This window comes from Spermophilus citellus (genome assembly GCF_964194105.1).
Source record: "Spermophilus citellus genome assembly, chromosome: 4".
Lineage (NCBI taxonomy): Eukaryota > Metazoa > Chordata > Mammalia > Rodentia > Sciuridae > Spermophilus > Spermophilus citellus.
Window position 1 is genome coordinate 6415796 of NC_138185.1, and position 26628 is coordinate 6442423.

Genomic DNA, 26628 nt, shown 5'->3' on the forward strand with positions numbered 1-26628 from the left:
TGACCAGCACCCCCAGTCCCCCACAGCCTCCGGGAACTTCCCATCACGCGAGGAAGGCCGGTGGAGGTCCTGGGAACCGCGGGACAGTACCACCGAGCACCGCCACACGGCAGCTGAAGACGAGGCTCTGGAGTCGCCAGCAGGAAGTGGCCAGCCAGAGCTCTGTCCTGCAGTGGACCCTGGCTCCAGGCCCACAGGTAAGTGGGGAGCTGGGGGCTGCGAAGGATCAGAGGCTCAGCAGCTGCTGCCATGGGACACTCACACCCAGCGTCACCAGTTTTTCAAGAGAAACTTCTGATCTGAATTACTTGGATTTAATTGGGGAAAAGCTAAGCAGTTTTCTTATAAACATTATATAAGAGAAGCAGAACACGGGGCCCAGCCTGCCCGGGCTCCAGTTCACCCTGCAGCTGTGCCCACCCGGCCCCTCCAGGCAGGACCCCGCCACCGCACGCACCTCCCAGCCCTCGATGTGGGACTGCAGCTGCTCCAGGGCTTCCAGCTTCTCCATCTGCCGCTTGGTCTCGTTGATGTTGGAGCAAACGGTCTTCATGGCCTGCAGGGCGCTCTGCACCGCCGGGTGGTCGGGGTGCTTGCCTGGGGTCCTCTTGGCCAGCTCCTGGGCAGGGCAGAGGCAGGAGGGAGACGTCAGTGGGGGCCTAGCGGGGCCGGTGTGACCTGGGCTGGGAACGTCACTTGTGCACTCCTATAAAGGCCACCCAAGCACCTCCTCGATGGCAGGCAGAGAGCTCGGGTCTGGAGATGAACCTCCTCGTCTGGTGGACGGCACGTCCTAGTGGAACAGAGTCACGGACAGAACCCAGCTCCAAGCAGGGACACACACAAGACCAAGCAGACCAGGGTTTGGGGCAGGTGACTTCAAACAGGGAGGTCGGGGAGACCCTCAAGGAGCTCACATCCGAGCAGCCACGGGCTGAAGTGAGGGGGACCTGTAATAATATGAGGGAGGAGTGTCAGGGCAGAGGGACCAGCACGTGCAAGGGACCTGGGGCAGGGGCACGAGTGGTATAAAACAAGCATAGCGAGGAGCCAGTGCCTCTGGAGGAGGAAAGACAGACGCAGAGACAGGAGAAGGGCAGGTCACGGAGGTGGCCACGGATCCTGCCCCAGCCCCAGTTTTCTTAGTGAAATGGGCATAAAACATGTCTTGGGGCTGGGGATGCAGCTCGGTGGCGCAGGGTTTGCCCAGCATGCACGAGGCCCTGGGTTCCATCCCCAGCACCGCAAGACACCCCTGGCCTAGGGGACTCAAGATGGGCGTGTGAGGCTCACCCCAGCCACCCGCCCCTTCTGTCAGCTCAGCCCCCACCTCAGGCACAGGCTGAGACGCGCAGGACGCTAGACCAGCCTTGATCACAGGCGGGCACTGCTGGGCATGGTGGGGGACTCAGGGGCAGGGACGTGCCAGGCCTCAGATATGGGGCAAGAGCTTCAGGCCCCTCCTCCGGGCCAGCCCGCCCGCCCGCCTCTGGACAGCACCAGCACAGGAAGTTCCCTTCAGCAAGTGCCCAGACGCGTGCCCAGCCTGTCCGCCGCCCCCCTCTGTCTCTGGAAGGCCAGGCGCCATCCCTGCAGACCAGCTCTCTCGGGTCGGGTCTGCCCTGCTCCTGGGGGAGGCCCTGGGAGCTGGGGCCAGCCACGGCCCTCCTGAGCCTCAGCTTCCCCATCGCACACCAGCAACAAGGACGCTGGCGATGACGGTGGCGAAGGCTTCGCTCGGGGCTCGAGGCAGGTCCTGCTGTGACCTCCCCGAGCAGCCGCAGAGCGCAGGCCCAGCGAGAGGACAGGGCCTCCGAGGAGAAAGACGGGGTGGGGGGGTGTGGACTGGGACTGGGACATCGGCAGAGGCGAACCAGACACTACGGAAAGCACCGTACGCATACAGCAAGTGCTCAACACATGCAGCTCTCAGCACCCCTGGTGTCTGTGAGGAGACCTGCACCATGAGCCCCTGTCGCCCCGCAGGGCTCCTGCGGAACACGCACTGCAAAGCCCCGGCCACTTGCCGCCCCCTGGGCCGCCCAGAAATGAGCCCTGCTTCCCTGAGGACCGGCCCCTTCCCCAGGCCCAGACGCCTGTGCCCAGGACCCCGGGGTCCACTGAGCTCCTGCCCAGGCCCAGGGCTGTGTCCGTGGGAGGGGAGGCGGAGGCACCCACAGGGGAGCACACAAACTCCAGCCCCCAGCCGACCCTCACTCGACCCCGCCAGGTGGGGTCAGCTGTCCAAGGTCACACAGCAGATCATGAGTCCAACCAGTCTGCCCAGAGTCGGCATTTTGAGTCCCTGTGCTGTTTATGACCTTTTAAACGTTTCCTAGAAATGCCTTCCTCTCAAATCAACGCCTGCCTCACGGCACGGAGGGCGACTAGCACCTATTGACATGAGTAATGAATCATTTATGTGGTTGGTGAGAGTGGGGGGGGCTGCAGAACGCGGGGGGGGGAGGGATGTGCTGGGGGTACGGGGGGAGGGACATGCAGGGGGTACAGGGGAGGGGGGAGGGACGTGCGGGGGTGCAGGGTGCAGGGGAAGGGGGAGGGATGTGCCGGGGGTACAGGGGAGGGGGGGGAGGAGCGTGCCGGGGGTACAAGGGGGAGGGACGTGTGGGAGTGCATGGGGGGAGGGACGTGGGGGGGCGCAGAGGAGGGACGTGTCGGGGCGCAGGGGCGCAGAGGAGGGACGTGTCGGGGCGCAGGGCCTCTGAGGACAGGCCTGGCAGCGGAGCTGGACTCTGCGGGAAAGCGCTCGGAAGGGGAGGACTTGAAGCGGAGGCCACGAGGCCGCAGCGCAGGGAAGGAGGGAGGTGGACGATGAAGTCGGACGAGCCTCGGAGGCCAGGGGCACCCAGTTCCGTCCAGGAGCATGGGAGGTGACAGGGCTACAGGGCTGTGAATGAGGCCACACCATCCACCTGTCCCCTTCAGGGACCCTCTGGTGGCTGAGAGAACACAGGTGCAGAGTGCACAGAGGGCAGGAGACGGTTGGCGGCCACGGCAGGTGTCCAGCAAGAGACAGAGGTGGCCTGGGAGGGAGCCCCTCTGCCCAAGGCCCTGTGGAGCCCATAGCCCGCTGCAGGTACGTCCACGATCAGGCACACCAGAAGGCCAGGACCTGGTGGTCATCACCTGTCACCTGTCCACGTCCCCAAAGCCACCCCGTCACACGTCTGCAGATGAGCAGCTCTGAGCGTCTGGACCTGAGGCCCAAGAGGCCGGCCAGCTCCGGGTGAGTGGGGGTGGGCTGCAGAACGGTGGCAGCCACTGCCACCACACCCATCCCAGACCCCAGAAGGGACGCTGCAGTGACCCTCCGCCGACGGGCCCCTCCAGGGGCCAACACTGGCTGCTAGTAAAAATGAGAAAAACGCCACTTCCCCTTTTTGTCTGGCTGCCCCCGCCTCTGCTCCTGCCCCGGTCAGCACTGGGCTGGGGGAGAAACCAAGCAAGATGTGGCCAGGCCCGAGGCTGGCCAGAGCTGTGGGGGACGCCGGCTGTGTGGCCTCCATTCGCAGGGGTGCATATCCGTGCCTCGGCTTTGCACGTGCCACTTCCTCCCCCACAGTCCTCCCTTTTCAAGCTCGTAAGAGGCACACGGTGCCGTAGATGGACAGGCCTGGAGAACTGGGATCCAGAACAAGACCTCACAAGACCTTACGTGTGGAGTTGGTTAGAGAGAACCGTCTTCCAACAAACAGTGCCAGGACCACTAGACACCAGGGCCAGCAGGTCACCCAACAGCCTACTCAAACGCAGCCCAAGCCTCAGCACCGGAGCTGGAAGTAGAGTCTGTTAGGAAAACGCAGGAGAAGATGTTTGTGACCTCAGGTTAGGCAAAGTGTCCTCAGACAGGACGTCAAATACAACTAAAAAAGTGTCACCCTAGACTTCATCAAAATTAAAGACTTGAGTGTTTCCAAGGGTATTGTCAAGAAAGCAGGAAGACAACCTCTAGGGGGCAAGAGAATGATGCACATTAGGAACCTGAGACGGACTGGTGTCTAGCATATGTAAAGAGCATTTGCAACTGAACAAAAAAACACAAATAATGCTACTTAAAAACGGGCAACAGGTTTGAACAAGCTTTTCTCCACAGTAGACGTGCAAACAGACACCGAGCAGATGAAAAGGAGCCCAGGGTCACTCATCCCTGGAGAAATGCAAAACGAAGCCACGTGAGATCCCCTTTCACACCCACTAGAACAGACACAACCAGGAGAGGAACAGTGACAGGGCAGGAAACAGGCCTCTGACCTGCCGGGGGACGAAAGGGCAGCAGCTTCCGAGTTCTTTTATTGATTATTTACGTGATTTTGGGGACAGCGGCTCACTGTGTTGCCCAGGCTGGTCTCAAACTCGTGGGCTTATGTCTCCCACCGCGTCAAGGCCACAGGACCATCGGGACAGGGCCTCCAGCTCCAGGACAAACTGTCCTGGCGGACGGGCAGCCAACCCGGCCCTGGGAGCTCGGCCACCTGCTGAGCCAGGCCCAGGGACAGGGGAACCAAAGGGCCCAGAGGAAGCGTGACCAGCCAGGGGCTGGGGGGTGGTGTCCCTGCTGCTCCTGCCCAGGCCTCCTGCAGGCGGGGTCCTGGTGAGGCCGAAGCCGGCTCTTGTCCTGGGGACTCAGGAGGCCACCTGAAAAAGCCGTCCAAGGAAACAGCCCAGGGAGGCCGAAAGCTGGCCTGGCAGCCTCAAGAGCCGCGGGAGCAGCTGGCTGGCCGCAGGCTGCCCGGGTCTTTGCTCCCTGCCACTCTGTATGCTTCATTCTGTTTTTTAATTTTTTCCTCCGTTTCGCCCCCAGTGCTGAACCAGGGCGGCTCTATCACTGAACCACGTCCCCTTTGCTTTGAGACAGGGCCTCACTCAGCTGCTGAGGCTGGCCTCAAACTTGGGATCCTCCTGCCTCAGCCTCCGAGTCTCAAGGATCACAGGCCTGCGCCACTGGGCCCAGCATTTCCTCTCCTGTTTGAATCAGCAAGTTGACTTTTGGTTTTCAAAGTCTATATTTTTCAAGGTCATAAAACAATTAAGTTCTCAGCCGCTGGCAGCAGAAGCACAGAACAGACCCGTGAAAACGAAGCTGGGTTTGTCCCTGGAAGATGTGACAATGGCCACTATTCCCTGTGACTTGAGGCTGGTGGGGGCCCAAAAGGGGACTCAGGGGTGGGAAAGACACACTGTCCCCTCCACAGAGAGGGGTGTCACCCGGGGTCTGGACCATTTGGAGTAACACCTGGGGACACCAAGGCCATCTCCGGGAGGCCCGGCTGCCTCTGGTCCCTAACCCCCTGCTCTGCCCAGGGTCCACCCTCCAAGCTCAGGAAGGCTGACACTCTCCAGGACTCACAGTCTGGGTCCCCTCCTGCCATCCCCAGGACAGCAGGGCACAGATGCTGAGGCGCTGGTGCCCCTCCACACACCGCTTAAGAAAAATGAAAAACGGAAAAGAAGCAAGAGCTGTCGGGGCCAGGAAGACCCAGAACCGCAGCGGCCGGCCCCGAAGCTGACTGGCTCCTGGGCAGGGGACACGCACGTGTTTCTGATGTGACTCCTGTGGCCCGGGCCGCAGGTCCAAGACGCTGCAGCCTTGGGGGCTGGTGGCCAGGGGGACAGAGGAGAAGCCACCTGTGAGTCCTAAGGACGCGTCCTCCCACCGGGAGGGCAGGAGGCAGGAGAGGCCCGGGCTGGAGCAGGCCCCTGCTGGGCAGTGTTACGTGCCACGGGCAGCAGCTCCAGGTGCCCCAGCTCTCCACCGAGCTCAGGCCCTGGTGGCCCTGGGCGGCCTCTACCTGCCCCTCAGCTGGTGGTGCCAAGGGGACGCTGCCCTCGGGCGGCCATGGCCCTCGCCCTCCACACCTGGTCACTGCCGGCAGGGGCAGGTGTGGCCCTGGCCTGAAGCTCCAGGGACCCCAGCTGCAGCGCTCAGGGCTCTGCTCCAGCTGCCCAGGGAGCCCCGGGACACTCCGTCACGGTCATGGCCTGCTCCCGTCCCCGCCAGTGGAGCCGGGTCTCAGGAGGAATCGGGGACACTGCACGGGGGACGGTGGCTGGGGTGACTGAGATCCGGTTCAGTGGGAGAAACAGGAACGAGCCGCTCAGCCAGGACCAGACGGGGCCAAAGTGGGGGGCAAGGAAGAGGCCCTCAGGGCCACGAGGGTGGGGACAAGCCCCCGCCCGGCACGCCAGCCGGGGCTCACTGTCGGAGCCTGCAAGGTCTGGACTCGCGGTGGTCAGAGCACAGACGGTCACGGCGGGAAAACCCGAGTCCAGAGAAGCCACGCAGCTGCAGGGACCAGGCAGACGACCCTGGGACGGGGCCGTCACCCTCAATACCTGGCAGTGAGTCACTTGCTCTCCGTGGCCGCCCACAGCTCAGGCGCTGAGGACATCAGCACGTCGCAGAGGCCGGGTGGAGGCCGGGCACTGGTCGGGAGGACAGGAACCAGGGCACAAGGCCGCAGAAGAGACCTCCAGTCCCGCCCCTCAGCTGGACACGACGACACGGGCCTGCAGGAGGCGGTGGGCCTCCCGGCGCCGGTGTCAGAGGGAAAGTCCAGAGAGGACCTTGAGCCAGACCACAGCACGCACTCCGCAAGGCAGTTCAGAGACACCCGGCGGGACAGGCAGGGCACAGGAAGTGACCTCCTCAGGTGCCGCCGCCTGTCCCCAGCACCCACCCTCCAGTCCCCAGGCAGCCAGCTCAGGTCCCCAGGCAGGTCGCAACACCTCCCTAGGATTCCCACGCCTGGGGGACAAAGACCCAGAGTGGCCCCAGGCCCTGTGCAACCGCCCATGACAGAGCCACTCCCTCCCCGTCCACCCCCCAGGAAGGTCCCTGGCCTACACCCAGGCGCATCCTGCCCAGGGCGGCACTCGGCTGGCCCTTCTGCCCAGAGGACGCTTCCCGGCCACTCGGAGCCCTGACCTGCAGGGTGCAGCCCAAGCACAGTGGCCACACTGCACGCCCGAGGTCACCCTGGCTCCGCCCTCTGCTGTCCACCCCCGGAGGGGTCAGGCCCCACAGCAGGCTCGGGCTGTCCTTTACTGCACTTCCAGGACCCAGGACAACGCCTGGCACGGAACAGCTGCTCCATAGACGGCAGGAGCCACTAAGGATGTCCCAGGACCCAGCGCTGAGAACCTGCGCTGAGAGAGGGGACACCGGTGAGGTCCCAGGGCACCACCATCCCACGAGACCATGGCGTCCACGTGGCCGTCACGACCGGACGTCGCCATTGTCCCAGAGGCTGGCTGCTGAGAGGCCCGGGTGCCGCAGCTCTCCCAGGAGCGGCCAGGGGGACAGAGATCAGCAAGCACATCCTCCCTCGCGGCTCAGCCCGGCTGGCCCCCCTCCGCCTGTCCCTCCCCTGCACAAGGTCCCTCGTGTCCCCCGCAGTCCTGCAGAGCACCGTGACGTGTGCACACCGAGAACTGAGGCCGTCCCTTCCCACTGCACCCCAAGGGTGCCGACCCGGTCTAGGCCACATCCTGCAGCCAGGGGGACCGAGGACAGCCAACGTCAGCTCAGCACCAGGCACAGGAGATGCGGACACACCAGGGACTGGGCAGGGACCAGCCTCCCAGCGCAAGCCCAGCACAAGCTGCCCCGCCCCCCGTGTGCCCTGCGCAGCCCTGCTGACGAGCGGCCACTCGGGCTGGCTGGCCTCAGGCGCGTCCACACGGCAGTCCAGTTCCTGATGTGGAAGCAGCCGGCAACCCTGGGTGGCATTTCCACACTCGCTCCGTGAGCTGCCGGGCCTCTCCTGGGCGCCAAGCACCGCTCCAGGCGCTGGGGAGGGGGCTGCCCGACCTCCCTCAGGAACCGACACCCCAGGAGGGACAAGAACACCCACCCAGGCACCGAGGGTCCCAGGACAGAAGCCAAGTGGAGCAGGCGAGGTGCCGAGCACGCGTCTGCAGCTCAGTGGACAAGGAAGGCGTCCCTGAGGTGGGGACATCTGAGCAGCAGAGGCCTGAGGAAGACTAGGGAGCTGGGAAACAGCAAGTGCAAAGGGCCTGGGGCAGACAGCTGCTGCTGTGCTCAGAGAACTTGCAGGAGGCAGGTGTGGGTGAGCAGAGCAAGGGAGGGCGGGGCAGACGCCGCCAAGAAGAGCCCGGCCTTCCAGGTTGGACAGTGAGGAAACTCAAATTTAGCAGGAGAGGCCGTCAATCCCCTAAGGGGAGAAAGTGATGGGCAGGAGGAAGAGCCGGGGCACGGGGCACGGGGCACGGGCAGAGGCGTGGGCTGCAGTCAGCAGCACTGAGACTGAGGCACCCACATCGCGCGTGCGACGTCCCCGCTCCTACAGCCAGGAAGCACAAGGACCCTGGCGGCGATTCAGCCGTGGGTGGACAGGGTGTGCGCCCATGTCATGGCACGACGGGCCTGGACCGTGCCGTACAGGTTGAGGCCACCAGCCGCGGGGGACAGACAGTGTGGTGCCACCCAGAAGCACCCAGAGCAGCTCCCTTCACAGCAGAGCAGGAAGAGGTCACTGTCCACCCAGAAGGGGGAACGGGGAGCGGCCGCCCACAGGCCTGGGGTTTTCTGGGTGATGGGAATGTTCTAAGCTCCTTCTGGGGACAGTGACACACCCTGAGTGGGAAGACAAGGCCACCTAGGAGAGGTCGGGGAGGCGAGGAGCCAGCAGAGGGGCACGGCACGGGGGGCACAGCAGGGCAGAGGCAGCAGCGCCCCCTCACAGGCTGAGCCCGTGGCCACCCACTCGCTCCTGCTACACCAGGCCCAGCACTGGAGGCTGCGAGCAGGGCGCCCTGTCCTGTCTGTGACGGTGACTCCGGGGCTGTGCCTACCACCCCTGCACAGCAGGAGCCCAGCAAGAGCCAGTGCCTTTGGGGAACAAGGGGCTTGGTGCCGGCCAGTACCCAGGGCCATCTGTGCGCCAGAGGTGTCACCAGGCCTGAGTCACTTCCTAGAAACGCTGATGGGAACCCTCGGGGCCTGGGAATGCCGGCGCCTCCTGGGCTGGCCGAGGGGCCTCCGTAGAAGGTTCCGGCTGTTCTTGGGCGACGCTCAGGCACTGCAGGGCTGCTCCCGAGGAGGCCGCCTCGCTCCTCTCCCTCCCCACCGGCTCCTCGGCCCTGCGTCCACACCACCCAGGCTCCAGGGCCCACAGGACAGCTGCGGTGTGGTGCCCGGGAGGGGACAGGCGGTCCAGCTCAGCTGCTCAGGCTCATGGGACGTGTGACAGGGAGGAGAGGCGGTCTGCTGACGCACACCTCCTGCTGTGGGTGCCAGGGACCAGGACACTGCGCAGTTCTGGGAGGCAGGGGGCGTGGCGTGTCACCACAGGGGACTGTCCTGCTGCCCTGCTGGACAGGCATGCCCAGCACGCCTGTCCCCACCCCGTAAACAGCTGGAGGCGGAGGGCCAGCAGGAACCAGTGAACACCCCTCGGTGGCCCTGGGTGGCAGCTGGTGGCCACAGGTCATCCGTTCCAGGATTTGATGCCAGGAAAGCAGCAGACGAGCCACAGAGCCATGAAACACAGGGCCACCTGTCCCCCAGGCCCTGATAGGGAACTGAGCTCTGCACCCCGACACCCAGGACCCTGGCCACCAATGGCCCCAACAGGCCTGTGCCTGAGGTGGGCGGGGTCTAAAGGAGCCCGTCCATGGCCTCCCCGGCTCCCACCATGAGGCCGCGACAGCGGCTCGCTCCCACCCACCTCATCCCAAAAACGGGGCTCGCCACAGGGTCCACCTCGCGGGCTGCGCCCACCTGGACCCATCACAACAACCTGGAAGCCCTGTTGACGGAACCCTGGGTGACCACGAGACACTGAGGCACAGGCCACGGTGTGGCCTCTCCAGGTCACAGGGTCACGGCAGGGCTGGAACCACACCCAGAGGCCTCTGCCTGCGAAGCCCGGCTCTGGCCCAGGGGCAGCCCAGTGTCTCTGTGAGGACCGGGTGTCGACCCTCAGGCTCCGCTGGCCACAGCTGGCTTCTGTTCTTTGTCCTGTTTATGACCCTTTAAAAATGTGACGCCACGCTTCGCTCATGGCCAGCAACCCAGGCCCAGCGGCTGGCTCTGGGGGCCGCAGGCTGCCCATCACGCCCCGCAGCATGGCCACCTCAAGTTGGAAGAGACACCAAGTGTGTCTGGAGAAGCAGCTCTGCGGGCCGTGCTGGTCCCCGCGCCACCAATACCCAGGTGCCACTGGAGCTTCTGAGCCGCGGCAGGTCACTGCCTGCAGGACCCAGGCTGGACCAGTTGCTGGGCAGGGCAGGACACGCAGGCCGTGGACGGTGGTTGGCTGCCAACCCAGCCCCTGTGCCTCCTCATTCCCTGCTTCCCAGGAACAGAGCTTGGTGAAGGGCCCTTGTGCCCAGTCCTGGGCTGGGCGCCACCTCTCCTCCCTCTGGGAAGCCGTGGCTGGAAGGGCGCAGCTCACCTTGAGCAGCAGCGGGTACTTGCAGATCCGCTGAATGGGAGACAGCAGGTAACCCTCCAGGGGGATGTCCGTGGTCTTCCGGCCTCCCAGCAGCATACAGCTCTGCAAAGGAACAGAGACCCTCGTTAACTCACCAAGGGCAGCACAGGACCGGGTGCCCTCACGTCCCCAAGGAATCGCAAAGCAGCGCCGAGAAAGAAAATTCATGACCCCAGGAGAGGTGAGGCCACACGGGGGTGGTGGACCGTGGGCCCCGTCCTGCTGCCCCTGGCTGGACGTCTCGTAGAACACATCCACTGACGCCTCCTCTGGCTGCTTCCAAACGTAGAGGCAGAGGCCAGCGGCTGCAGAAGAGACCAAACCGTTGGGAGACCTGAGACGTCACTACTGGCCCTCTGCAGAGAAGCCAGCTGAGTCCTGGTGAAGGGAGACTTCACCACACACGTAGCAGGGGACAGGGGCCCAGACCGGCCAAATGGCCTCGTTCCAAAGAGCAAGAACTGAGAGGCGCCCTGGCTGGCCCCCAGCTGGAAGGTAGGGACACTTGCCTCTCTGTGGACGTCGGGCCGCCAGGGATTCACACGGCCCAGAAGCACACCCCACACGGCCACGTGGTGACCCCAGAAGCGCACCCCACAGGGCCACGTGGTGACCCCAGAAGCGCACCCCACAGGGCCACGTGGTGACCCCAGGAGCGCACCCCACAGGGCCACGCGGGGAGCCCCAGAAGTGCACCCTGGGCAGCAGAGGAAGAGCAGAGGCTGCGTGCGCCAGGATCCCCTCCCCACAGCTAGGGACGTGGGCACTGCTGGCCAGGGCGGGGCCTCCCGGGAGCCCAGCAGGCCCAGGGCTCCGGCCCTGCCCACTGAGCCCCTGCACACTGAGACTTGCTCTTCCCGTGTCGCAGCTCGGAGCTCTGGAGTTTGGGAGGTTCAGCCTGTCATACAGGTCACCCCATCAGTTACCCCAGAACCAGCGGGCCACAGAGGTGGCACGGAGCAGGCAGCCGACAAGGGCCCTGGGCTTGGAACCTCGATGCTGCTTCCCAGCCCCCACCTGGACTCCCGGGCCAGGACCCCCTCCTCCTGGGTCCCCCTGTAGGCCACCATTCCACCCGGCCATCATCACCCTCTAGGGACTGTCCTCTCCTGGTGGGGAGGGGGCTCCAACCTAAGGCCATTTTTTGGGTGGTGGGAGCCTGAATCATTAATGTCTACAGTGGACGGTCTCGGGTCCCCGAGGCTCACGCCATGCACAGTGGACACACGTGGACAGGTGCCAGCACTCCTCCCTGAGCGGCTCAGCCCTCCTCTTCCGCACCTCCCCACAGACTGGCAGAGGACAGATCCTGGGACGGGGTCCCCCATCATCCTTCACCCGTCCGTTCATGGGTGCTGAGCCTGGGCACCCACCCAAGCGCAGGGAACTGCCCAGCAAAAAATGCCCGCGTGCGGTCAAGGGAAGATAAGGCCAGAGAACGGCTGCCGTGTGCCCACCACATGGCGGCCACTGTGCCTGCTTCACGCACAGGGAGCCTAGGGACCAGTGGCACTGGGGAAGCCTGGCACAGACACGGGGCCCCGGCACCCGCGCTGCCCCACCTCCCCGCGGTGTCTCCTCCTTGGAGGGGCGGCTCTGCCACCCAGGTCCCTGGTGGCTGAGCCGCTCTGCTCCCGCCACCGTGTCTGCCCCAGCACCGACGGGGACCCGGGCCGCGGCGGGGAGGTGCCAGGCCCACGCTGCCCACACTCGGGCCTTTGTCCTCTGAGCCAGCGCTGGCCACCAGCTGCCCTGGTGACGTGAGTTCCAGGCAGGGGCAGGGAGCCCGGGCAGGGGCTCTTTCCAACAGACCAGGGCTGGCTGCAGAAGGCCGGTCTCCGTCCAGGACCATCCGGCCACAGCTGCACGCCCCCCTTCATTTAAAAGGGAGAGGAGCCTGGCACACACAGTGCCACCCCCACTCTCCAGAATGACCTGGCTCCCCTGAGGTCCCAGAGAGGTCCAGGTGAGGGGGCCACTTCGAGGCCACCCAGGCCCCTCCCTCCCCTCCACACACCACCCGACCCGGCCTCGAATGCCACTGCACACCGCACACTCGGACTGGCTTCCACTCCACCTCTGGCTCTGGCCGCCGGCCCGACGCCCTGCCTGGACAGCCACGGGACAGCCACGGGACAGCCACGGGACAGCCACGGGACGCCACAGCCCTTTTCTTTTCCTTTTTTTGGCACTGGCACTGGACCCAGGGGCGCTTTGGCACTGGGCTACCCCCCGGCCCCCTTTTGCACCTTGAGACAGGGTCTCGCTAAGTTGCTGAGGCTGGCCTCAAACTCTCCCTCCTGCCTCCGCCTAAGTTGCTGGGGTCAGGGGCATGGCCGCCTCACCTGGCCTGTCACAGCACCTGAACCTGACCCACCCACAGTGGAGTGTGCACCCCCTGGGCAGGGCCGGCCCCGCCCCGCAGCCCACCTAGCCGCCTCCTCCAGGCCCCAGAGCCAGCACAGGCCTTCACACTGTGGGGACCCAACTGCTGTCCCCACGGCCCTGTTCTCAGCCACTGCCTCCGGCTCCAGCAGCCCTCAGTGGTTTTGAGTGGTGATCCCCAAAATGCCATGTCCCCCCAGAACCTTAGGATGGGGCCTGATTTGGTAAATGGGATCTTGACAGATGTGATTACTATCACAGGGACTGAGGGGACCCTGAATCCATGACTCTGTCCTTATAGGGAGGAGGAGGGCACAGAGAAAAAGCCCCGAGAAGGCCCCATGCTATCCCGCGGCCGCAGCTCACGGGCGGGAGTTGACGAAACAGCCAGAGCCCAAGCCGATTCGGGAGAGTCCTCAGGGAAAAACCGACCTTGGCTGAGAGGGACAGCCAGGTCACCCTGGGGCCCAGAGGGCAGACTGAGAGGAGCCTGAGGAACCTCTGCTGAAGGAATGTCCCGACCGTGGGCTCCGTGGTGGCCCGTGGTGGCAGACAGGTGTGGTGTCCACCCCTGCAAGGACACTCACTGTGCTTGAAGCAGCTCAGTAAAAAGGTTTCTCGGGGCTGGGCTGGGGCTAGGGACAGGGCACTTGTCTAACATGTGAGGCCCTGGGTTCGACTCTCAACCCAGAATATAGATAAATGAATAAAGTAAAGGCCCATCAGCATCTACACACACACACACACACACACACACACACACAGAAAACGAAGTTTTCAAAACTCTCAGGCTCTCCAAGGACCAAGTGGCTGCCGTTGCTGGTTTTCCCTCTCTGTCTCCTCCGGCCCTTGGCTCCACTGCCCCGGCCTTGCTGCTGTTCCTCGAGCACACGCCCACCTCAGGTCCTTGGCACCTGCAGCTGGTCTACCTGGAACGCCCGCCTCCAGGTCACCCTGCCCCCTCACTTAACCCACATCTCTGCTTAAACATGAGCTGAGACAGTTTCTCCAAAGAGCGACCTAGACAGCAACACGTCCCAACTCCCTCAAGACACCCCGCCACCCCCGCCTGCTTCACGCCCTCCAGAGAACTTTGTACCCCGTGACCTATCACCTGCACCCCCCGGTAGGTGGCCCTTGCCTGGCCCTGTTCACTGTGGCAGTCACAGGACTTAGAATGACCCCTGGCATATCACAGGTGCCCAGTAAGAAGCTGATGAATGAACAAACTGTCACCAGTTAATGGACAAGAAAACTAACGCAGAGGACACTGACGTCCCTGCCTGCCACTCAGTGGGTGCCCGCGCATCCTGAGCAGAGAGCCAGATTCTGTCGTCCCTGAGGCTTTGACACCTGACGACAGGCGCATGACAGCTCTTCTGCAGGTGGCCAAGAGCTGGAGACGGGCGAGGAAGAGACAGATGGCACGGCGCTGGCACCACGCGTCCTCCCCTGCCCGCGGGCCTGGCCCAGCTGCCGTTGGAAAGAGCATCTGGCCCACCAGGGCCCGAGAGAGAGCAGGGACCAAGGGACAGCAGGGACCGAGGGGGGCTCCTTCCTCAGCCTGGCCTCCTGGCACCCTCCTGCCTCGCAGGCCCCAAGTGGCCGGGGGAGTGCTCGGGGGCGGGAGGCTGAGCCGGGAGCTCCTGGCCTGGGCAGTGGGGAGGGGCAAGGCGGTGCTGCCCCAAGTGGACAGGTGGGGCAGAAAGGTGGCCCCTGCGTCCTGTGCTGAAGGGAGGGCCCAGCTCTGCAGTCAGCACCGAGTGTTTTATGAACCCAAGTGCACACATGGGCTGTGGCGGGCACAGGGCAGGAGGGGGACACGTCAGCTGGCACAGGCCACGTGCCTGGGACAGAAGGAAACAGCCACCACCTGCCCCCCAGACACTGTCCGGGCCCAGGCCAGGCCAGACCCCTCGCCCCAGGGGCGAATGTTCTGAACCAGAATCCTGGAGATGCTCTAGGGAGGCTGCGCCCGGGGACTCTGTGATGACGCGGCCCGCTCCCTGGGGGCCCGGTGCACAGTCCCCACAACGCTCCAGGTCTGAACTCGCTGCAGCTGATCAAAGCCAGCTCAGGGGCTGGGTGGGGCTCAGGGGCAGAGCGCTTGCCTGGCAGGTGTGAGGCCCTGGGTTCGATTCTCAGCACCAAAAAATATGAATAAAATAAAGGTCCATTGACAACTGAAAAATAAAATGAAATAAACAACACAGGAGGGCATCACTGAAGGGAGAGAGGACTTAGAGGCGAAAGACCTGGACTGGACCTCTGATGAGCTAAGTCACCTTTCAAGTATGAACTTTAGAAAGTCCCTTAGTATTGTGGGGTCACAGAAGTCCCCATGAAGACAACGCAGAGAAGAGTGGAGTCTGTGTCTTGAGCACATCCTGGCGATGAGATCTGAGCACCTGGGCTCAGCTGTACCTGAAGCCCCTCAGGTCTTGACCTTCTTAGAAAACCGCACAGGTGAACTCGTTATTTTTCTTATCACTTTGCTTAGCCAATTTTATTTAAATTTTCTTTCAATTATAAGCAAATAACCCTAATGATACCAAGGATACTAGTAATATTATTCTACGACGTCGTTACCATTATTAACTATGACTGCCGCCGTTTTTATTGGGAACTGGCAGAGCTGACCGCCTGCGGCCTGATTTTGCAAATGAAGTTTTATTGGAACGTGGTCAGGCTCTCCCCTTCCATGCTGTTTACGGCACCTCAGTATTCATGGCCACTGGGCATGAGCCAGGTCTCGATGCGACCTCTGGGATGGACAAGGCCTCCCACTGGCCATGAGAAGAGCCTCCCATGCCCGCCCCACCCAGGAGCCCCGCCGGGGACCGGGGACGGCGCCGGGGACAGCACGGGGCACACTCACCAGGAGGAAGGCGCGGGCGGCGGGGGCCTTGTTGAGCTCCACCAGCAGCCGCAGGGCCTTCTCGTGGTTGCTGCAGTACTCCTCGTAGACGCAGAACTTGTCCTTCTGCAAGGCAAGGACACGGCCTGAGGGCGCAGGCCAGGAGGGAGGCGCCCGGGTGTGCCTCGCTGGCCAGGAGCCTACAGGTCAGCACTGCGGGGACGAGAGCCACGCGGGACCCCAGGGGATGCGGCTCCCACCGGCCCCAGTCCTGCACCCAGCAGTCCCTCCGGAAGGCTCAGCCCCGGGGTCGGGAACAGACAGAGCGCGGGCCTGGCCCCGGGGGTGAACTCGGGCAGGCCACCTGGCCCTGCGCCTCAGTCTCCCCAACAGGAAGGGGCACTGACCAGGGCAGGGAGGCATCACTCGGGGAGCTCGGTGATCTCCAGACGCCCCTGGGCCCCCCTGGATTCTGTCCAGCACAGAGGGCCCCTGGTCACCAGGTCTGTGCCCCTGCGTCGGGTTTCCAGAACTGGGAGGGGCAGAGGCCTCTGTAAGCAGGAAGCCCTCCACTGAACTCTCCAGTCCCCGAGGCTCTGGGACCTGCCAGGCCCCAAAGCAGGATGTCCTGAGGCAGAGCCCGGGGCTGGGGTGGGCGAGAGACCTCCAGACGCTCAGGGAGGAGGCGGCGTCTACAGCCCGTCCAGGTTCCAGACAGGCCCCAGGCATCCTCCCCGGGGAGGACCGGGCACCAGGACACCAAGCAGGAGGGTGGGCTTCGAAACCAACATGCAGAGCCCCGCACAGCACCCGCACAGAGGCATCCTGGGTGACAAGGCCACGGGCACCCCCAGGCTCTCAGGACGGCCATGCTGCTCTCCCTCCCTCCACGACAGCCTCACGTGGACCCGGGGACACACGGGAAAGCCAAGGGCAGGCCTCTGGCCCCGGGGTCTCCAAGCTCCGGACACAGCAGAACCAGGATGCAGCTGCCCTGACCCCCATGCCAGCTCCAGCTCCAGCCCCCAGCGTGAGGTAGGGACGGGAGCCGAGGCCAACACCCAGGGGACGTGGGCAGGCCACAAACCCAGACTGGGCACTGTGAACCCCCCGCACACCCCCTAGGAAAAGCAGCTCCTCCTCCATGGCACGGTGTCCCATAAGAGGACAAAGCAGAGCCCGGCCCTCGGCCGCTGCAGGACTGGACAACACACATAAACTGAGCAGGGGGTCCCCGGCCACAGGGAGCGCCCGTGACCCCCTGAACACTCCACAAGCACAGCCACAAATGGACCAACAGGTCGTCAGTGAGACACCACACAGACAACACCACCGTCATGCACAGGCACAGACACGGGCACGCAGCGCACACCCAGGGACCGTCGGTGACCTGAGGCCAAAGGCTCTGTCACACCCTCACAGCGGTGCAGAGACCCACCGAGCCACAGAGCCACCACCTCGCCCGGCCTCCACCGCCTCGCCCGGTCTGCACAGCCCCCAAGCCCTGCAATAACACGGGCAGGAAGAGGGCCGGCACCCGCAGTGCCCAAGCTGACCGTCCCTGTTTCCTTCCATGGGCCTCAAATGAGCCTCAAGGCAGGAGAATCCCGAGTTGGAGGTCAGCCTTGGCAACTCAGCAAGACTCAAAAAAGCAAAAAATGGGCCGGGGGTAGTGGCCTGCCTCATCCCAGCAGCTCAGGAGGCTGGGGCAGGAGGATCACGAGTTCAAAGCCAGCCTCAGCAATTTAGCGAGGCCCTGAGCAACTCAGTGAGACCCTGTCTCTAATAAAACACAAAACAGGGCTGGGGACGTGGCTCAGTGGCCGAGTGCCACCAATTTCAATCCCTGGTACCAAAAAAAAAAAAAAGCAAAAAGGGCTGGGGTGCATCATCCTGCGTGTCAGCGTCACCAGTGTTACTTCAGGAAATTCATCATCCCCCAGTGAACCGATGTGGGGCAGGGTGGGGCAGTGGGCAGGGCAGTGGGCGGGCAGATTCTGATGGCTAACTTGGCACTTTCTGAGAGGCAGAGTCCGGAGGAAGTGGCTGGGCAGACGCGAGGCCTGGGGAGGCCGGGGAAGAAGCGGGCAGATGGAGGCTGCTGGCCTGGACCACATGCTGATATCTCAGCCGTGCACCATCCATCTCCCCCAGGCCTGGAGGCCGTGAGCCCCCCAGGGGCAGGCCTACACCTGCTGTGGCCCCTGCTGAGCAGTAGTGGAGACCCATGAGCCGGGCAGAGAGCAGGCATCACGGTGTTTGATGAGTGAAAACAGGAAAGAAGGAGGAACTGAGAGAGGCCTGTGGCTCCCAAACCAGCTCCACCTTCTGCCCAGACTGGCCCACCTCCTCCAGGCATGAGAGGTGAGCATGTGACCAGGCCTAGCCGGTCAGAGCTGCCTGTCCTGGCAACAGTGGCCATGTGGCTAGGCTGGGCCAGTGGACACCCTGGCCAGAACCAGGGCCCCTGGTGCAACTACTGGAAAGAGAAGCTCTGACTGAACTGTTGCTGCTAAGGTGACAAGCGGCAGCCCAGAGCCACCAAGGACCACCTTGGACACCACGGGAGGCATGCACCTGCCCATCACCACTGCCCTCCTCCAAGAACGGAACCAACACATGGATGGAGAGAAAGCAGGTCCTGAAAATGTCATGTGGGCTTCTGGATGCAGCTATGCCTGAAGCCAGAACACCTCCTTGAACACTCTATTGATGTTTGCCAAAAGAAGTTCCTGTCTAGAGCTATCCGAGTTGGTGTACTTGGTTTAAATGAAGACAGTCCTGATTTGGGTACATCTTCAAAGAGAGGAGAAGTGAAACACACAGACCCGAGATCCAAGTTCAGTAAAGTGACAGTCTGCCCGTCTACCTCCACTGACCACAATGGGGCCAGGCCAGCAAGCAGGGACAAGTCTGTTTATTCTCACATGTCCCCCAGTGGGCAGTGCTGGCTGGAATGTTGCTGGTGGACTCTGGAGCCCAGGGAGCCGAGGGACCGTGTGCAGCACCTGATCGTGATGGCTGCCACAGCTGCTCCGAGAGCCGCGAGCGCCTGGCACCATCCCTCAGCCCGCGGAGAGGGCAGGGCAGGCCCGAGCTGGAAAGCTGGCTGCAGCTGACCACGACAGCCCCTTGAAAGCCTGCCGGTCCAGCACCCCGTGTCCTTCCACGGAGCCTGACCAGGTGCCCCTGGGCCCGGGCCCCTGCAGATCTGGAAGTGCTGCTTGGGACTCTGTTCCGCTCTCTCCCAGGGCCCCAGTGGGCTCCAGGTGACACACAGTTCCGTGCCCAGGTGTGGTGGTGGGTCTGGGGTGTAAAGGCAACATGGACCACCTCCAGCTGGGGACAGCCAGGGGAGGGGAGCTGTCCCCCAGGGAGGGCACGAGGATGGCAGCTGTGGTTGCTGCTGCCCACAGTGTTCAGGGGGTGACCATCTGCTCCAAGCCACTCAAGTCTGAGGCTCGAGGAGGGAGGAGCAGGCTGTGGACCCCCACAGGAGGAGAGGCAGGGTCATGGGGCAGGGTCACGGGGGCGGGGTCACTCTGCAGGTCTCCTTGGCCTGCCACGCCCCATCCAGGGGGAGGCCGCTTCCTCCTGAGCTGGAGACGTCCAGTGGAGTCCTGCCATGGGGACAAGACCCGGGCTCCCTGCCTCGGCCACAAAGCCCTGGGGGACCTGACCCCAGGACGCCCCACTCCAGCCCTCAGGCTCCCAGCTGCAGGCCCTCCCTCCCCGCCCCCACTCAGGCCTCTGCCCTCCCAAGCTCCTCTCAGTCTGGAACACGCCCCCCTCAGGAAGGCCCTCCCTCCAGCCAGAGCACAGGACGCAGCCGCACCTGACTGCAGGGGCTCACTGACTGAGGTGCACAGCGCACTGACCAGCCGACGCGTGGAGGCGTGCTCCGTGGTGCCCTGAACGTCCCCGTGGCCTCGGGGAACTGCGTTTGTGTTTGCAAAGTCTAGCAAGCCCGACCCCAGCCTCCGGATTCAAGGTGGGGTCAGCCTCTCCTGGCCACATCTGCATGGCCACCTGAATGACCTGGTAATGCGTCCTCAGCTCTCGGCCCGTGAGCCTCCTGCAGCCAAGAACAAGTCCGTCTCATCCAGATCAGACACCCAGAGTGGGCACGGTGCCCGGTGGCCGGCAGGTGCCTGCTGTGCGTCTCAGGAGACGTGGAAAACCGACTGCAGAGCCAGGATGCCTCAGCCCTAACCCAGCCCTGAGGCTCCGCGGCTCTGGAACCTGGCCTGTGCCCTCTCCCCCTGGGCCTCAGTTTCTTCACCTAGAAACAGGTCGTTACAGCACCTGCCCTTAAGGGCTGTTGGGAAGTTTTAATGAGCTAATGTACCAACTACTCAGCACAGCACCCAGCACAAAGAAAGGGCTGGTCAGTGCTCATCCGTGATGGACTCAGGAGTTAGTGGCCAGGCTGGCGGGTAAGGAGGTGAGGGCATCTCCCCACCCCCTGGCCAGGGCTGGCACCAGGCGGGTCTGGGAGCCGGCCCCCTCTTCTCTGGACAGCCCGTCTGGAGCTCTGTTCCAGCCCGAGCCGTGCCCTCCCCACCCCGAGGCTGGCCTTGCAGAGGGGGCCGGGGGCCTGGGGCACAGCCCCCCTGTGGAGGCTGCTGTGCTGTTCCAGGCAGCCCTCACCCTTGAGGGCAGAGGCACATCCCCCCCCAGAGTGGGGTGGTGGCAGCCAAGTCCCCTCCAGGCCACAGACAGCCATGGCATGAGGCTGACGCTTGTCCCTCGCCCGGTCACGTGGGGAACCCGCAACCTTGATGCACCTGGGCACAAGCTGAGGCCTCGTCCCAGGGCCTCCGGATCCGCTGAGGCCATGGGAGCCAGAGCAGCCTCACCCCGGGCCACTGTCCGGGCCACCTGCACGTGACTCTCCAGCTTCCAGAACAGCCCACAAGCTGCTTTCAAAACCCTGAGACGGTGACTCAACCCAGCCGCCCCGGCACGGGAAGAGGGGCGAGGGCTCCTGGTTTTAAATTGAAAATGATTTAGAACTGAAAACACTGACTCAGGCCGAGAAGGCCGGCTCCCTCCCAGGATCCAGTTAGTCAAGGAGGCCCTGGGTGGGCACGGGCAGGTTCCCACCGTCCCCGGGGCCTCCACCTGAGGACACAGGGCGCAGGCCTCCGGCTGAGGGCGTGGGCAGGCCCCGCAGATGTGGTGCTGGGCTCCGATCCCGCAGGTGTCACAGCAAGAGCCACCCACTTCCCGTTCCCAGGGACGGTGCTCACCTCCCCTTTAAGTCTTACCTGCCTCATCCCCAAAGAACACCCCGGGGCTCGGGGAGGGCAGACACGGCCACGTCACTGGGACCTGAGGCTCCTGCTTCCTCGGGTGGGAGTCCCACCGTAAGGGCAGCGGGAAGGGCTGGCAGAGAAGGGGCCCGAGGGCACTCACACCCTGAGACCCGTGGGAAGGGGCTGGAGTGTTCCAGAACAGCGAGGAGGAACCAGTGTGGCCGGTCATGGAGGGCCCTGAGCGGTGAGGGGACTCCATCTAGGAGAGGGGCAAGGAGGCCGGGGGCGCCGAGGGACCCCGTCTTGGCCCTGAGCATCCGTCCCGCCCGGGGCATCCGTCCTATCTCGGGGTGTCTGTCCCAGCCCCGGGCACCCGTCCTCCTGTCTGGGGCTCACAGCAGCTTTGTCAGGCGGAAGGACGGGCCACTGAGGTTGGGGACTCCTGTGAAATCCCCGAGCGCCTGGGTGTGGCCCAGCAGCCCGCGGCCTGGGGACTCTGCAGCTACGCCCAGAGAAGCTCAGGAGAGGCTCCAGGGAGCAGAGAGCCCAGGATCACAGGGACACGGTGACGCCCAGAGCCTGACATGGGTGAGGACACACTGCCTGGGCCACCTCTCTCGACCACCTGCACGGCGGTGTCACCGTCCCGGGGGACAGAGGGGGACACAGGCAGTGAGAGGGGAAGTCTCGAGGGCCACAGAGCAGGGAGCAGCAGGGCCGGGCGGCGCCAGGCGGCGGGACTCAGCTGGACGCCACAGCCCCGCGCACTGCGTCCTGGGTGCCGGGAGGGTCCGCACACCACCACGGCTGGCGAGCAGGCCCTCGGCAGCACCGGTCTCACAGGTCTCCACAGGGGTCTGGGCAGGGCGGGCAGGGTGCCACGTGCACCCCCTCCTCCCTCCCCAGGAATCCCAGGGAGTGACGGGGAGGACAGCTGAGCGCCCCAGCAGGGACCCGAGGGTCCCTGTGAGCCCTCAGTGTGGGCAGGAGACCCGGCAGGAGACGAGCCCCGCACGCACCTGCGGAGCGGCCCCCATTCCTGCTAAAGTCAGCGACTCCGCTCTCAGCCGGGCCAATGCCACCTCCTCCAATGCCCGCCCCCAGCTGCCACTCACGGGACACGGGCTCAGGGCTGGCCAGCTCCCAGGGCTTCACCTCAAGTGACTCCTCCCTGCCCCCCCAGCCTGGGCAGCAGGACCCTCGCTCCCTGTGCTGGACAGTGGGGGACAGAGGCCTCAGGGTGCGGTGACACCGCGGTCCCTGGCTGGTCAGCACTGAAGGGACGTGAGCCTCGGCTGCTGGCCCCAGAGGGACGAACCCTCATGCTTTCCCCAGAAGGTGACCCAGCCCTGCACGCCACGCCCCACAGCACACAGAACAGGAGGTACGGAGAGCTGAGCCTGCGGCTGCCCAGCCCCACAGTGCCCAGGAGGACAGCCCAGCCTCTCTGACCTGCGGCCCAAGCAGCACTAGGCTCCTGGTGCCCTTCTGGCCAGTGGGTGGCCAAGCCTGGTTCAAACCCAGTGTGTCTGGGCCAATCTGTGCTCTCGGCCGCTGGCTGCCTCTGTTGGCCACTCTGTGGCAGAGGGGCTCTCAGCCAGCTGGCTATGGGACCTCAGGGCACAGCCACTCAGCAAGAGGCCACATCCCTCAGGAAGTAGAGAGGGGCCACCCGCTGCCCACTGTACCTGGGAGGAGCAGCCCACCACGGCCCGCCTCCCAGACGGGCCTGCAGGGGCACCGGCCAGGGGTGCTGGGCAGGGTCCGCACTGGGCAGGTACTCACAAATCTGAGAAACACGTTGCCGAGCTCATGCTGAGACTGCGGCTCCGGGTGCAGGCAGCACTCCAGGGCGGCCAGGAAGTCCTTGTGCACCTCCAGGATGTCCTCGATGTTGGAGAAGAGGATCTGCAAGCAAGCAGAGGCCCCCGCGTCAGCAGGGCCCAGGGAAAGCCACGCGCCCGAGGAAACAGCGCTCCGCTCCGGGCACCAGAGCCTGCAGGGAGACGGGAGCTCTCCCGCTGGCCCGGCCGCCCCGAGAAGGTGGGCGCGAGCAGGCAGCCTGTGTGCATGGGCAGAGACCGGCCCAGAGCTAAGGTCGTCATGGTCATCACGGTCACGTCACGGTCACGTCATGTCAGCCAGTTCACCCCCAGCCTGCGGGTGAGGGACCAGCACCCCAGTGCCATGTGCCAGCAAGCCCCAGGGGCAAGGGTGCCACCCTGGCCCGTCACACCCACATGCCAGTGCGCGCCAGCCCCAGGACTGAGCAGCACGTGTCCACACCAACACAGGGAGGAAACGCAGTCTGGGGGTCTGGAACCTGCCATGCAGACACCCCACGTGGGGCCGCCTGCTCCCTCACCTCCACCCAGAGGGTGAAATGCAACCTGACCCAGTAATTCCACACTGTAAAATGTAGCCTCTCAGTCATTTCCAGCTAGAGGACTTTTGCCCCCCGGAGACAGACATCTGGCACGTCTGGGGACGTTTTGGGCTGTCACAAACTGTGGGACAAAGAGGAGAGTGCTACTGGTGTTTGCAGTCACAGACCAGGCATACCACTGTGGGGCACAGAACAGAGACGTTCAGGCACCAGTGTCTACAGTGCCCAGATGGGAGTCTGGGGGCTCAGCCAAGTGACTGTGCTGCAGCCTCACTGGCATTAACAAAAAAATTGGGAACAAATATCCACCTGTAGGAACCAGTTAATCACATTATAGTAAGATACATTCCACAGGCAGGAATACTATGCACCTGAAAAAAGAACCTGTGGATACATACACACACAGAATCCCATCATATCCTCATATAGATTTTAAGTGTGTGGCAGGGAGGGGAATCCAGGTGCCGAACAGGTTCCATTAGGGGCCTGTTTGTGTAAAACAGCACCAAAAATGGCCCCTCCTATCTATGCTGGTGGGAACAGAGACTTTTTAGGTGGTGATATAAACTGGCAACTGTAGAGGTCTCCGGAAAGGACCAGGAAAGATCTTTCTGATCTAAACTTCACAAATTCCATTTTCCGTCTGTTTATTGCACAAGTGTCTTTGTCAGTCTAAGTGCTGAGCAAGCAAGGTGCTCCCTCCGCTCAAACCCCAGTGTGGAAATGAGCACAGGCAGCAGTCTTGCTCCCTCCGGCATTTTCTGAGCACCTACTGTGTGCCGGGCTCAGAGACCCAGAGGATACTGCAGGGAGCAGAGGAGTCCCACCCCCATGGTGGGGGTGCCTGGGGCGCCCATCACGGGAAGTGGCTGTGGCAGCCCCAGCCCGCAGTGCCGGGTCCCTCCAGCACGTCCGCTCACGGGCTGACCCCACTCCTAAGGCCCTCGGTGACTGTAAGGAAGGGCTGGAGCGTGAACCCAAAGGAAATGAGAAACGTCCACCCGAAAGCCACGACAGCCAGCAACTGCAACAGTGCACACACCCAACCTGGAGGAGGGCTGTGTGAAGTATTACAGAGCCATGAAAAATCACGGGCCCCACACAGACCAAGGGCAGCTCCCAGGCGATGTGAAGGCAAGACCCGGACCCGAAAGGACAGGAGACGCCAACCGATGGCGTCAGGAGCCAGTGTGCACTCTGAGAAGGAGGACTGTGTAGAGGGACAAGGATGCTCCTGCCTTCACCTGGGCCGGTGGCACACATCCCTGGGCCTGCACTGCAGGGCGGTTCGCCCTCACGGAGAGCAGGGTCTTAACACTCGGAGACGGGACGTGAAGTCACCACAGCATGCCACAGACAGACCCAACCCCCGCCGTGCTCAGCAGTGTGCCGAGGGAGCAGGCTAAGGAGGGGACCTGGAGAGGGACCCCAACACTCCCCCCAGCCGTCCCTGGGCCACCGTGAGCCTCAGCTCTCCTAGGCACAATGTGATCTCAGAGCCATCGAGGTCCCCGTCCAGTCGAGCAGGGACACCTGGAGGGGGCGGGCATCTTCCTTGGCCACGTGGCTGGGACCTCAGATGCCCACGGTCCCCTCAGACCAGGGCCTTACCGTCCCAGGGACTGCGCAGCGGCTTCCCAGAGAGCAAGGGCACATCAGAGCCAGGCCCGCGGGAGGCCCCGTGCCACACAGAAGGCCATTGATCTCCTCCTCGGCCTCCTGAGCCTCTGCCAAGACAGAGCTGCCTGACCACTCCCCGGCCCCTGACCCCGCTGCCCAGCCCGGGCGGGAGGCAGCTGCAGGAGCCGGGCTCCCAGGGCCCTTGGGAAAGGACTTTCTGCTGGTCGGAGCCGGCGCCAGACCCAGGCAGCTGGGAGACGGGGGCCGCGGGGCCAGGGAGGGTCCCGCACTGGAGCAGGACCGAGCCAGCCGCTCACGGCCCCGGGAGTCCTCCAGGGACATGGGAGAAGGGTGGGGAGCACCAAGCCAGGGCCAGCAGGTGACCTGCCCTCCCAGCATGGCCAGCAGCAGACCCTCCACCGGGGGGGGGGGGGGGCAGCTCTGCGTCCCACCTTGACGTTCTCGTCCGTGAGCCCCTTCTCCACGGAGTCCGCCGCGTTCTGCCGGATGCGGTGCAGGAAGGCCTGTGGAGACAACGACAGTCAGCGCCCGGGAGGGACGGGCTGACCCCCCAGGGCCCACGAGGCAATGGTCCAGGGACAGGGAAACTGACTCTGCTGACACCCGAGCCAGGGACGCCCCCCCACCCTGCACCAGCTGCACCCTCCGTGGGGGCCTGAAGAGACCCAAGAGAATGACACGGGCCAGCTTCCCCCTCACTGCCACCCACAGTCCCTGGCGGGCGACAATTCACCTCTCCTGATGTCTCATCCTTATTTCCTAAGCAACTCAACCCTCAAACTTTAACACATTCGCTCAGAAGTCAGGAGTACAAACCCGAAAACAGGAAAAGGCTCTTTCCCAGCCGGCCCACCCCATGTCCCCACCGCCACCCAAGCGTCCTCCGCCACCGCCCCCGCATCCCCACCACCACCACCGCCACCTGCCTGCTGCCCCCACGTCCCACTCCCGCATCCTGCTCCTGCCACCCCCATGCGAATCTCAGCCAGGGTCTTCTCAGGGCCTCCAGAGTCTGCGAACCCCACGTGTACAGGTGCATATAGGGTGGGCCGGGTGCACATGGGGGGTGGGCTGGGTGCACGTGGGGATGTGCCAGGTACACACGGGGCGGGCCAGGTGCATGCAGGATGGGCCAGGTGCACAGGGTGTACACACAGCAACTCTCACATCTGCTCCTTCTACCCCCAGGAGAGAGAGCAGGGTGCACAGGACGGCGACGGGCAGGCACACCCACCCCTTGCCTGGAGCACCACCCCTCGCTGGAGCACCCTCCGTCCTCAGACAGGGCCCCTCGTCCTCCCGTGTGGGTGGACCACGGTCCTTCTGCAGCACTGTTCTGGGGCTCAGCACAGAGAAATCGCCTCCCTCCTCCGTGAGGCGCAATGTCTGATGATTAAAAGGAGGGACGGGAGACAAGCAGGCACAAGCCCACCTGAGGGAGCTGCCACCTGTCTGCTCCTAGAGGGAGCAGTCGGGAGGCAGAGGCTCAGGGCCACCGGTGTTCTGGTGGCTCTATTCTGTTTTGCTTTTCCTGGGGAGTGAGCTCACCCCCCGAGCCCTTTCTGGTTTTCGCTTTGAGACAGGGTCTCACGGGGTTGCTGAGGGTCTCACTGCGTTGCCGAG

At 63.9% G+C, this 26628-nt stretch overlaps 1 protein-coding gene across 1 annotated transcript in view; it reads right to left on the reverse strand.

Annotated features, from left to right (window-relative positions):
• Positions 1–26628, reverse strand: part of PREX1 (phosphatidylinositol-3,4,5-trisphosphate dependent Rac exchange factor 1) — a 135047-nt gene that overhangs the window by 54372 nt on the left and 54047 nt on the right. Inside the window, exons 2-6 of the mRNA XM_081289861.1 lie at positions 25437–25508; positions 22764–22886; positions 15742–15846; positions 10440–10541; positions 458–619 (exon numbers count right to left, since the gene is read on the reverse strand). Coding sequence (XP_081145987.1) covers positions 458–619; positions 10440–10541; positions 15742–15846; positions 22764–22886; positions 25437–25508 — 564 coding nt within the window. The remainder of the gene's footprint in view (positions 1–457; positions 620–10439; positions 10542–15741; positions 15847–22763; positions 22887–25436; positions 25509–26628) is intronic.